Consider the following 13,073-nt stretch of genomic DNA (forward strand, 5'->3'; position numbering starts at 1 on the left):
TTTCCTAAACTATTATTTGAGATATTAAATACTTTTAATATAAATTACGTAAAGTATTGGGTTGTCTGGAAAGTTGTGCCGATTTTGAAGGAAAATTGAAACGCAGAAGATTTAAATTTTAGTATACATTTATTAAATTATATAGGTTAGTCGGCACGAACTTTCCGGACAACCCAATATATTAATAAACATTTAATAAATATTATTTTACAATAAATTGTATATAATTAATGAAAAATAAATGTTACAATTAAAAATTTTAAAAACTTTATCTGCGATTAAGCGAGTATATAAGCCTATAAATCTTCATATGAATAATAGCTCTGTGACACCGAACGTTAATAATGAAAAACGAGTAATGAGGGTAAATTTTATTTACCCCCCCCCCCCCTATTGACTTTTTAACTTACTAATCAGCGCTTGGTGTCAAAATGCTTTTGTCCGTATATGGACTCCGGGCTAATTATAAAATTCAGTACTCGCAAAGATTTGCACATTTTGAACCGATTCTGGCGCGCTACCCCCAATACCGCTCGAGGCTCGGCGGCCGAGCCGTCAAGCGCCACATAACGCTCTGGCTTAATGTCCCTACAGCTTAAACGTGCGGAGTATCTTACATTATTAAAGAATATTTTTCTTGCAAAATAATTATTTCCTTAAAAAAATCAAATACTGAATTTTCTAACATTTTGTCTTAATAATTCTTGCCTACCAGAAATCATAATTGTTACAAATTTACATCGAGAAGTTTCTATAACAGACTTGCGAAGATTGAAATTAGGAAATACGTGAATCCACACGAAGTCTCAAGTAACGAGAATTCTATATCGCAATAACTATTGGGAGTACAAATTAGTTTGGTCTGTTTCCTTAAAGATGGCTTCAGTTGTTGTGAATGGTTCATAGTGACAGCTGATTTTGGCGGTTTCAGAGAGGTTAAACATCTGCTAATAATATTCAGTTTACCCTCGCTTTCAGTTTCATACAAAAACCTTGATTTTTACTGTGTTTGAAATGTCGAATTTTGTTTTAACCAAACAGCATTTGCGGGAGGTTTTGATTTTCTGCTTTAATTAGAAGAAAAGTGCGGCTGAAGCCCATCGAATGCTTGTCGAAGTTTATGGTGACACTGCTCCAACTGATAAATGTAGGAAATGATTCCGACGTTTCAAGGATGGAGATTTCAGCGTTGAAGACAAGCCTTGCTTTGGACAGCCAAAAAATTCAAAGACAAAGAATTAGAGGTATTACTCGAAGAAGAAAGTCAAACGCAAGAGGAGCTTGCAGAATCATTGAGGGTAACTCAACAAGCAGTTTCTATACGATTGAGAGTCATGGAAATGATTCAAAAACAAGGAAATTGGGTGCCTTATGAACTGAAACCGAAAGATGTTAAAAGGCGATTTTTCACGAACAGCTGATTCAAAAACAACAGAAAAAAGGTTTTTTTGCATCGGATTATGACTGGAGATGAGAAGTGGATATTCTACGACAACTCCAAAAAGAAAAAATACTACGCTAAGCCGGTCAATCGTTGTCATCGACTTCAACATCAACACCATCGCCGAACATTCAGGTTCGAAGATCATGCTCTGTATCTGGTGAGACCAAGAGGGTCTTGTTTACTATGAGCTGCTGAAACTTTTCCGGCGATTCCATTACGGGCGATCGGTATCAGTTACAATTGATTCGTTTGAGCCGTGCATTGCGAGAGAAACGGCCGGAATACGAACAAAGATATGATAAAGTTATTCTTCTTCATGACAACGGCCTCATGTCGCTAAAGTCATAAAAAAATATTTGGAAACACTCAAATGAGATGTTTTACCGCACCCGCTGTATTCTCCGGACATTGCTCCTTCTGATTACTGGTTGTTCCGAAGGATGCAGCAAGTCACCGGTTTTTTTCGCAGAAATCGAAAATTGGCTCCAAAATTGGATCGCCTTCAAAGATGAGTCATTTTTTCGAGATGGAATTCGAAAATTGCTTGAGAGATGGGAAAAAGTAGTAGGCAGCGATGGACAATACTTTAATTAATCTGTTCATTCATTTAGTTTTGAAATAAATGCACAAAAAAACGGACCGAATTAATTTGTACTCCCAATAATTTATTTATAATTTAATTAATAATATAATTTTATCATTTTAATTAAAATAATTATATTCGCTTAAAGAAGAAAATAATTATTGCGATATAAAATCTTTGTTACTTAATGAAACTTTGTAAGACTTCGTACGGAATTTCCAGATTCATATATTTCCTGATTTCAATCTTCGCAAATCTGTTATAGAAACTTCTCGATGTAAATTTATAACAATTATTGAATGGTTTCTGGTAAGCAAAAATTATTATGACAAAATGTTTTAGAAAATTTAGTATTTGATTTTTTAAGAACATAAAAATTCTATTAAAGAAAAATATTCTTTAATAACGTAAAGTACGATCTCCATACGTTTAAGCTACAGAGACGTTCCTGAGCTAGAGCGTCACGTGAGCGCTCAGCGGCTCGGCCGTCGAGCCTCGAGCGGTAGTGGGAGTAGCTCGCCGGAATCGGTCCGAAATGTGCAAATCTTTGCGAGCATAATTGCTACTAACATAATTGCTACTGGCACAATTGCTACTTAAATAGCACTTTTTCTTTTATTTTCGTTACAATATAACTTTAGGTTATCTTTCTTTGAAATTTATATTTTCCGACTACTTCTTTTTTCTTTTTGTACATATTTCGCACTGATAATGCAATAATTGAATGAAGACAAAATGCATGCTTTATACAACGTGATTACAATTGGAAATATTTAAATTGAATTCTGCTATAAATATGCATGGATTCTAGACAACCCATGACTGATCACTGACAATTTCTGTGACAATGGAACTTTACTTATTGCAGGATTGAACGTGACGACCGCGTATTCCGGCCCCTTAGCTACAAACACGTTTGATCAGCAAACAATTGACAATATCAAAAGACCGAATAACAAGTCGGAAATATTCAAGTCCAGCCAGGAATCGAAGCACAGTACTTCTTTCTCAGAAAATTCAAAAACCGATGAAACTCAAATAGATACTACTTCTCACGGACTTCCTCACTATCCTATGGATCCAGGACATCCTATAATATCTTATAACGGACCTTATAGTCCCGACTACCTATCCACCCATCTCAATGTAGAAGACATTTTTCATTTACCCGTTTATTCCGTAAAGCCAATATTGAGGGCAAAACCAAAATCAAAATTTGATTCGAAAAAGCCTGTAGAAGTAAGATCTCACAAGGAAATTAATCAGTATTTTCCTGGTCCATTAGTACCTGATAAATTTCCCGATAAAGTCACGTCGATGCTTCCATATCCTAATGAAAATCAATCAAACTCATTAAACCTAAACAAATTAGCCCCTCTGCTAAAAAATCATCCAATTGATCAAGCTCAGTTTATCCCATTACATTCTCATCTCAATACATCAGAATCAGGATTCTTATTCAGCTCTAATAATAGAGAAAACATCTCTCAAGTTAATTTTAATAATCAGTATGGTAACACAGCAATTGGTCTTTCTTATTATGATTCAATCCCCATCAAATCCGATTTAATTGATCCAAATGTGATTGTTCCTATAACTTCAAAAAAGAAGACCACACCTAGTAATCCCTTTATTGATGCAGAAAAATCAAAATCATTTTCGATCTTATCTGATCGACCAAAACAAAATAAAAAAAATCCTGATTATGAGATTTTACCAGAGAAACTACATCACTTGACAAATTCGCAGCAACCTGATCTAATTCAGGTCAATTATACTCCTCCTCAAGATTACCCTAGTGTATATGACCTTCACCAACAAATCTCTGGTCAGAAACAACTGCCTACTGATCAAGCGCAATCCGTTTATTTCGGAACGATACCCACATCGAAAAAGACGACGAAATATCATAGCTTTTCGCAAAAAGATGAAAATGGACAGATCACTTATCACATTCACACGCCCAATATTCCAAATACTCCTCAGCAAATTGAGGAATTATTAGCACATATCAATCAGCACGATCTCAATCCAGGACCCTTCCAAGATTATTCCAAAAAACCTGCTATACTTTATAATGTTCCAAATAATCGCCCGCTGCCAACTATACCACTTCATATAGATGCTCAAATATCACATTCAGGACTTACGCACTTGAATCATCCGCTCGCAGCACAAACGTCCAGTCAATCAGGTTCGTTCCTGATCATCACAAAAAATAATATACAGAATTTTTATTAGCAGCCAGAAATGAGCTGATATTCCTTGCTGAAAAATAAAATAATGCTTTTGTTATCAACATTTATTGATTGCATAAGTTTTCATAATTTATAAAATTACAACATTATATACCTTTGTAACTACATCCCAAAATTTAAACTTATATGTCCAATTATATAGTTAAGAAATTAAATTTTATTATTTCCATCAATTTGCAAAATGCATTCTTTTTTTAATTGATTATAATATGAATAATATGTACATACGTATATATTACATATACAAATAGTATTTCATTTTCAGAAAAAGTTATTTTAAGTTTCGGTAAGGAATATCGTCACATATACTGTAGATATATTTCTCAAGAAATTTTATGCATTTACATAAGAAACTTATATATTAATGATCTTGAAGAACATACATTGCAGCACATATTTGCAATTAAAGTCAATTGCTGTGATCGTGAAAAAATCTTGAAATTATAAAAACATATGAAGATAAGAAAATGAATAATAAGATTAATTAAGTAACACAAGAGATAATGAACCTGGCACACGATGTAAGTGTAATTTAATTATCGTACTCATTCATTCATTCAATTCACAACATTCTAAGGTCTATCTCTCGTATGTATGCTCGTGTTGCACACGTAGATACATACGCAGATATACGGACCTACAATTTAATCGCGTCGGTTTCGAAAGGCAATTTGAGAGGTTTTCTTGGTAATAGATACTCTTGACTAAAATCATTCTAATAAGAATCGAACGTAAACAATCCTTTCCGTGATTGGTGCTGCTATTTTTCAGTTTGTTAATATGTTAATGTAGTGAATAGATGAGAGCAATTTTTATAGATAATACAGTTATAGGTACCATGTTTTTCAAGATGGTGACACTGGGGCGGACGTTGTTTCGCTTCGGTCTGAATATTAATTATTTTAAAATTATCACCAGTCTAATATTGGCCGTATTGACCTCTTTCTTATTTTTCCAAGGCAAGTATCCTTTATTAAAGAAAGAATAAGAATTATTAACCGTTTTCGGTAAGACTGAATGGCGTGCGATTTTATGCCTCTTATTGAGTGACTCTACTCTTAATGGTTTGCCAGACGAAGAGGAGCTACAAGTGCATGAAAATTTCTTGGATCTGCCCATGATGGAACAAGACTTCCATCATGAATCTGTCGGAAAATCGAATCCGAGTCCTTTAACATGATAGATTTACGCGCTGTTCACCCATACAGCATCGAAAGTTTTCAGAAATATTTCAAAAATATTTCAATTGAAAAGTGAAACATTTTATAAAAATTGCGAAATCTGACTGCAATATTTCTGAAACAGCTCTGAAATAATAAAATGTCCGCGATTCTTGCACATGAAACCTTGAAAGGTTGATAAAATGTCATAGAAAAAAAATCTGCAATCTTTTTAAAATATTATCAAAAAAATTTCAGCCATTTCTAATACTACAAAAATAATATTCGAATATATACTTAATTGATCTTAAATAATATTTAAATTTATTATGGCGATATAATAAATTTGAATATCGTTTAAATATCAATTAAACATATATTTATATATCATTTTTAAAGTTGGATTGTCCGGAAAGTTCGTGGCGATTTTGAAGGAAAATTGAAACGCAAAAGGTTTAAATTTTAGTATACATTTATTAAATTTAAATCTTTTGCGGCACGAACTTTCCGGACAACCCAATACTTAAAATTTATTGAGAGTTTTGTGTGTGTGTGTGTGTGTGTGTGTGTGTGTGAGAGATCTGTTTACAGATTACAAAAACTTATTGAAATAAACTTAAAGTATTTCTCGAAAATAATAATTATATCGTCAATTATTTTGATTAATTAATCATATTATATGCATAAGCACTCATATTATTAAAAATCACACCTGTAGTTTCCATCCAATATCATTATTCATATACAAAAGTTTTTTTCGTAATTAAATAGAATAAATCACAATAACATCAAAATAATGTTAAATTGAATTGCGATTGATCAAAAAATGACTTTTAGTAAATATTTTGGATCCATTTTAACATTATAATCATTTTTCGTTCTGTTTAAATATATTTTTCAATTTATTGCATATATAGTTTTAATAACATTTCTGTTAAAACATTTCATATGACATATTGCAGAATCCTTTCAGAATTGTTGCATATGAAATGTGAAAGGTTGAAACGTTTCTGAAAACTTTCCGTAATAATCGGTGCTGTATGGACATGCTACGCTCATGCTCTAATTAGCTAATAATACTATACTAATAATACTATAAGTTTTATAATTATCCAAATTTTTTTCGGTTTTAATCGGATCATCTTCAGTGAACATAAAAATTTAGAAAATTCATAGAATCATATAAATGTAGTCAAAAGATTTGGATAATAATTATAGAAATAATACAATAATTAAATTGAACTTACAGGCTCGTTATCTCTTGTTTCACTTAATTAATTTTTCTAATTCTCTTAACCATATTTAGACTGATTTCTTAATAATAAAAATAAATGCGTATCACTTTATGAAGAAATATGATTAGATTCAAATTAAGAATATTAGAGCAAATAATTCGTTTTTTAAAATAATTAAAATAGTATTTAAAAAGGAGATATTTTATAAAAGGCAATTGAGGCAAAATTTATATTAAAAAAAAAGACACAATTAAAGCGGAAAAAAATAAAATAATATTAATTAATTTTTAATTTTGTTGTTTTACACAGATGTATTTCGAATCGATTTTAAATGTGCTGACATGATTTTTTGTTAAAAAGTTCATCTAATTGTATATAAATCATAAACTATATCTAATTTTTCTAACTTTTGTTGAAATGTCATACCTCGATCTTCGTATGCATCATCACCAACTCTTAAAAAGAATTGGATTTATATAGTTACAGTTTATTTTTTAATCTGAAATTAGAACAGAAATAATAAAAAATGGCACAGAGTTTCGAGAGTTATAATCAACCATTGTTAACAAATTCGGGAAAAGATTTAATCCATGTTAAAACGCAAATAATAATTTGCTATATGTTCTTGCATTTCTGAATTTTAACACAGATAGAAATTGGCTTCTACTACTTTGCTACAGACATAATAAATCTTCCGATATATTATAGGTATGGACCATAACATTATACCGCCAGGTTTTTCTCTACCTGGAAGTATAACTGGATTCCCAGTCGCATCTCCTTCCAATGAAGTTACAATGCAAATACTAGAAGCATTAGATGAACATACAATTCGATTAGTGTTTACTGTACCTCAGGTCTTAGTGGGACTACATGGAAGAGTCGAGCTACAATATACCAGTGATAAAACGTATGTATTGAAATACTGCATCAAATTATGTAAAAAGATCTTTTTGAATTTCATGAGAGAGAAAGAGAGAGAGAGAGAGAGAGAGAGAGAGAGAGAGAGAGAGAGAGAGAGAGCGGAAAATATTTAAATTTTAAAGTTAAGAAATTCAGGACGAGCAAAGAAGTTAAGAAAGAATAATAATTTTAAATATTAATATTAATATAAATATTCTTGACTTCTATGGATGCTTTCTATATAAAGATTATGCATTTCGCGAGTTTCCTCCGTGTTCAGATCCATTCTTGGAATGCCAACGTTTCGTGAACCTTGCAGTCTACTTCATCAGGACGAGGAGCAGTTCCTGATACTGAGCTGTTCCTCCGGGTCGTTTCTTTTTTATATTACTCTACTTGTTGAAGTGGTGAAGAGAAAGAAAAGAATTGTGAGTGAGAGGTGGGGAAAATCGATCAGTCTTTAATAACCGGGAAAATGGTTTTCCATATTTTATTTATATTGTAGCCATTATCTCTATTTAGATTGTTTTCTATTTTTCTATTTTTCTATACTTTCTTGGAAAGTATGATGTAATGTTGGCTATTGTGGTCGTTTTATCAAATAATATTTGATGTCCTACTTCGATGTTGTGTTCTGATAATGCTAATTGCGTGACGTGTTTTAGCCTGACATCGTTGATGTTCTTTTATCCGTAGGTTGTTTCTTCAATGTATACTTGCCCGCAGGAACAAAATATTTTGTATACTCCTATGGAGCTGAGTGGAGGTCTTTGATCTTTAGGATTTGTCCTATCTTTTTAGATGATTAAAGATAGTTCGGATATTGTGTTTGTTTAATATCCTGCCATTTCGATCTATTGTTCCTTTGATATATGGGAGAATGAATAGGATCCTTTCGTCTATCAGAGACCGTTATCTTGTTTACATATTTATTGACTGTTTTGATTATGTCTTTTTTGTCGTGTCCATTTTTCTGTAAAGCTATTTTTAAGTGGTTGAGTTCTGTCTGTAGATATTCTTTGTCAGAGATGAAAGCTCTACGTACAAGTGAAGTTGATTGCAGACTGTTTTTGTGCTGGATGATGGTGTGACTCGGCATGTAGGTATCTATCTGTGTGTGTTGGTTTTCTATACACTTGATAGCCTAAGGTAGTCTAAGGCCGTCAGCTTTCTTAGAGAGAGCAGAACATCTAGGAAAAACATCTAGGAAGGAGAGTTTTCCGTTTTCCTCTATGTTTATAAAAAAGGAACGATTTGGAGGAACAGCTCAGTATCAGGCTGCTCTAATGAAATGGACTACAAGATTCACGAAACGTTCCATTCCAAGAATGGATTTAGACACGGAGGAAAGCCGCGGAGGAGATCCGCGAAACGCATAATCTTTATAATTTTAAATATTATGTTTTGTTGTAAATTACCTATATTAAAATAAGTAAGACAGTATTAATACATTATGTTATCTTACACACAATTCAAATAACTTTTTTGTGCAACTATATTTTTCAACTCTTTGATTTATGACAATTAAATCAAGATTTGCATCATAAAGTTTCGTCTTTTATGATCTCTTTTTGTCTTTTCCTAATCTATTCTACCACACAAGCACACAGGCATTTTGCTGAGTGCCGAACATAACATACGTACTATTCCTTTTATTTTTTTCTTTAATTGAATATTTAATCTAAAATGAGACACAATTGAAGTACTATTTCATCTTGTTCCACTAAATATATTTATAATACTTTTGTAATATCAGTTTGAACTTGTTATAGAGAATTTTACTTTAAATTCTGGATCTAGATATCTATCTAGATATCATCTCTTTTACATTTTTCTATATGAACTGATTGCTCGTAAATGAAGATGTAAATATGGAGAGCAATCATAAAAGATTGAACTTCTCAAACTCTATTTTATTTGTGACTACGAGACATGGAATACGAGATATTCATTTTCTATATCTCTGAATATCTTGTAAGAATAATAAAATTTCTTGTTTTATAGAAATTTCGATCCATCCACGTGGAAAACACAAGTGTTTGCGCCTCCTAATGACTTAATCGCAACACCCCAACTTGAGTTTGAATTAGGTGATCTAAAATCGATGACTGAATACAAAGTAAAAATTACGGTGAAACTGAAGGATTTAACAAATAGTCCAACCAGCAAAATTTACAATGTGCGTACATTAGAAAAACATGTTGAGGTAACAACTCTGCCACCACAAATACCAATTGACGCCGAACTTAGAATAGCGGAAACGAATTCAACCTGGATTAACGTTATATGGAAGAAATTCACAGAATATGAATTGCAATTCATAGACGGTGTTCAGCTGAGATATAAAGAATATGATAGTAAAGTTTATGCAGCAACACCATTGATCCATCGTGCAGTAACGAATTACATAATTGAAAACCTGAAACCATTAACCACATATGAAATTGGTATTTATTTTATACCGTTCCCAGGACAATTAACAGAGTTAATAAGCGAAAAAACGGTAAAGTATTTTAACAATAATTAAAATCATCTGATATTGGCGGTTTCATTATTACTGAAAATATTTTGTGGGGTGCTAGATGCTAGGTTCCACAAATAATCAAATCTCTGTAAAGTTTTTTTAATTAAAAAAAAATTTTTTTTTGCATAACAATCATTTGCATCATCTGAATATGCTATTATATATTATTTATAATAATCATGAAATATTCGGAGATATAAAAATTCGGAGATAAACATTTAACGATTACATAATATTAATTCCATTAAATAAAGTGACATAAGGAATATTAATGTTAAATTATTATCTATTAGTTATCTATTATTATCTATTATTATCTATTATATCTATTATGTATCTATTATAGTTTCAGGTAACTACGTTTATGAAACCAGATCCCTATTCTTTCGATGTAAAAGTTGAAGTTAAAACTATCAAATCAACGGACGTAGAAGTATCCTGGAGTGGTGTGCCTTATCCAGAAGATAAATATGTGAATATTTATCGTGCAATTTATCAAAGCGACATTGGCAAAGAAGATACTACCTTCAAAATTGCAAAAAGAGACTCTCACGCTAAAACTATGATCAATGATCTAAAACCTGGGACTAGATATCGATTGTGGCTTGAAATCTATTTAACAAATGGCAGAATAAAAAAAAGTAATGTACAGGATTTTGTCACTAAGCCAGGTGTTCTCTTACCGATTACCGTGGCTCAACAAGGTAACAATATTATATAGACAGGCATACAAGATGTCCCGTCATTTACCAATGTTCGTGACCAGGTAGAGTGAACTAAACTAAGGGAAATACTAAGTGATGGAATCGAGTATTTTAATGTGCTTTTTAGCTGTTCTTGAACGAAAAAAAAACGATATGTATCCGTTTCAGTCAGTCATTGGCCCATAATTTCGAAGAAACCGATTTTTTAATTAATTATTGTAATAATTTGAAAAATGTATTGTATAAATGAAAATATCAATATTTTTATTTTTATTTTAACTTAATATTATTACTTTTAATTACGTTTTGATTGTAATGAAATTTTATGAAATTACATATTAATATTATAGGTAATTAAATATTCATTTATGAAATATTTATTATTATCATCATTACCGTCGTCGTTGTCTATTCACATGAACGCATAAATAAGATCGTAATGAAAACTATTAGGTACAACTTTGCTTAGGCCGTTTTTTTTCCGAAATTCGAGGCTTTATTGTAAAAAACTGGTTATACATTTATGATCAGAGTATTGTCCATCGCTGGCCACTACTTTCTCCCATCTTTCGGGTAGCGTACGAATCCCGCGTCGAAAAAACTGGTTATCTTTTGAGGCTATCCACGAATCGATCCAATTTTTTACTTCTTCATAAGACCGGAAGTGCTGGTCAGCCAGGCCGTGTGCCATTGATCGAAACAAGTGATAGTCAGAGGGAGCAACGTCTGGAGAATACGGCGGGTGGGGTAGGACTTCCCATTTCAACGTACATTTCCAAGTATGTCTTGACCACTTTCGCAACATGGGGTCGAGCATTGTCATGCTGCAAAATCACTTTATCGTGTCTCTCGTTGTATTGCGGCCGTTTGTCTTTCAATGCTCGGCTCAAACGCATCATTGCGTTCAATACCGATCGCCTGTGATTGTTTCAATCGGTTTTAACAGTTCATAATACACTACGCCGAGCTAGTCCCACCAAATACAGAGCATGACCTTGGACGTCAAAATCACCGTTCTTGAAGCGTTGAAACCACTTACGACACGTTCTTTCACTAATAGCGGCCTCACCATAAGTATTTGAGAGCATTCGATGAGCCTCAGCCGCATATTTCTTCATATTGAAGCAAAAAATTAAAACCTCCCACAAATGAGAATTTGGCTCGTAAACTAACATTTTCAATCGAGAATAATATTTATGATGCAGACACAAATCGACTAATGTTTCTATGGGGTTATGTTGACAGACGCCCAAGTTTATTGTATGACGTCTATGATTTATTTATTTCGGCCACCACTTATCGCTAAAGCCATCTATAGGAAAACGGCGGAAGCAAAGTTGTACATCTAATATTACAGTTTCTGATGAAATTAGAAATTAGAAATTGGATTATGATTAGGAACAAGTATGTTTGTAATCTTTTGATTAACATTAATCGATTTATGAATAATAATAGAAAACTAATTTTGTAGATATGTATATTGTCTGAGATGATATAAATCATAAAAACAAGAAAAATATAAATGTTTAAAAATATAAATGCTGTATTGTAAACAAATGAATTTTTGTTGCAGACAATAACTTTTTCTAAATTAGTTCTCTGGCGAGAAGTAGATTTAATATATTAATATATTAATATATTAATATATTTTGATATATTGTGAAAATAGCTTCTTTCAGAAATCAATTTTGTTGAGAATCAAATTTTTCATTCTAAAATGATATTCATTCTAAAATGATATTCATTCACAAGATGTTCACAATGCAATAAATATTTATGTTTTTCTTATTTTTATGATTTATATCAGCCCGTACAATGTACATCTACAAAATACGATTCGTTTTCTATTATTATTCATGAATCGATTAATTAAAAAAATTACAAACATATGACTTACTTGTTCCTAATCATAACTTCCAATTTCTAATTTCATCAGAAACTGTAACAGTTTTCATTACAATCTTATTTATGCGTTCATGTGAATAACAATAACGATGATGATAATGATGATAATAATAAATATTCCATGATAAGTGTTTAATTATCTAATACTAATATAATACTAATATAATTCATGAAATTTCATTACAAAAAAAAAGTAATTAAAACTAATAATATTAAATTAAAATAAAATTTATAAAGATATTGATATTTTCATTAATATAGTACGTTTTTCAAATTACTACAATAATTATTTAAAAAATCAATTTCTTCGAAACTATGGGCCAATGGCAAAAAACGGCCGGATATCGTTTTTTTTTT

The 13,073-nt window shown here is 31.6% G+C and overlaps 1 protein-coding gene across 2 annotated transcripts in view; it reads left to right on the plus strand.

Annotated features, from left to right (window-relative positions):
- The window catches only part of LOC108694194 (putative epidermal cell surface receptor), a 62,814-nt gene that overhangs the window by 44,972 nt on the left and 4,769 nt on the right, over window positions 1–13,073 (plus strand). For both annotated transcript variants that reach the window (XM_018203545.1, XM_018203544.1), the window contains exons 8-11: window positions 2,896–4,221; window positions 7,389–7,590; window positions 9,588–10,086; window positions 10,454–10,811. In XM_018203545.1, the coding sequence (XP_018059034.1) occupies window positions 2,896–4,221; window positions 7,389–7,590; window positions 9,588–10,086; window positions 10,454–10,811 (2,385 nt within the window). The remainder of the gene's footprint in view (window positions 1–2,895; window positions 4,222–7,388; window positions 7,591–9,587; window positions 10,087–10,453; window positions 10,812–13,073) is intronic.

The sequence above is a fragment of the Atta colombica genome, unplaced genomic scaffold (assembly GCF_001594045.1).
Source record: "Atta colombica isolate Treedump-2 unplaced genomic scaffold, Acol1.0 scaffold117, whole genome shotgun sequence".
Classification (NCBI taxonomy): domain Eukaryota; kingdom Metazoa; phylum Arthropoda; class Insecta; order Hymenoptera; family Formicidae; genus Atta; species Atta colombica.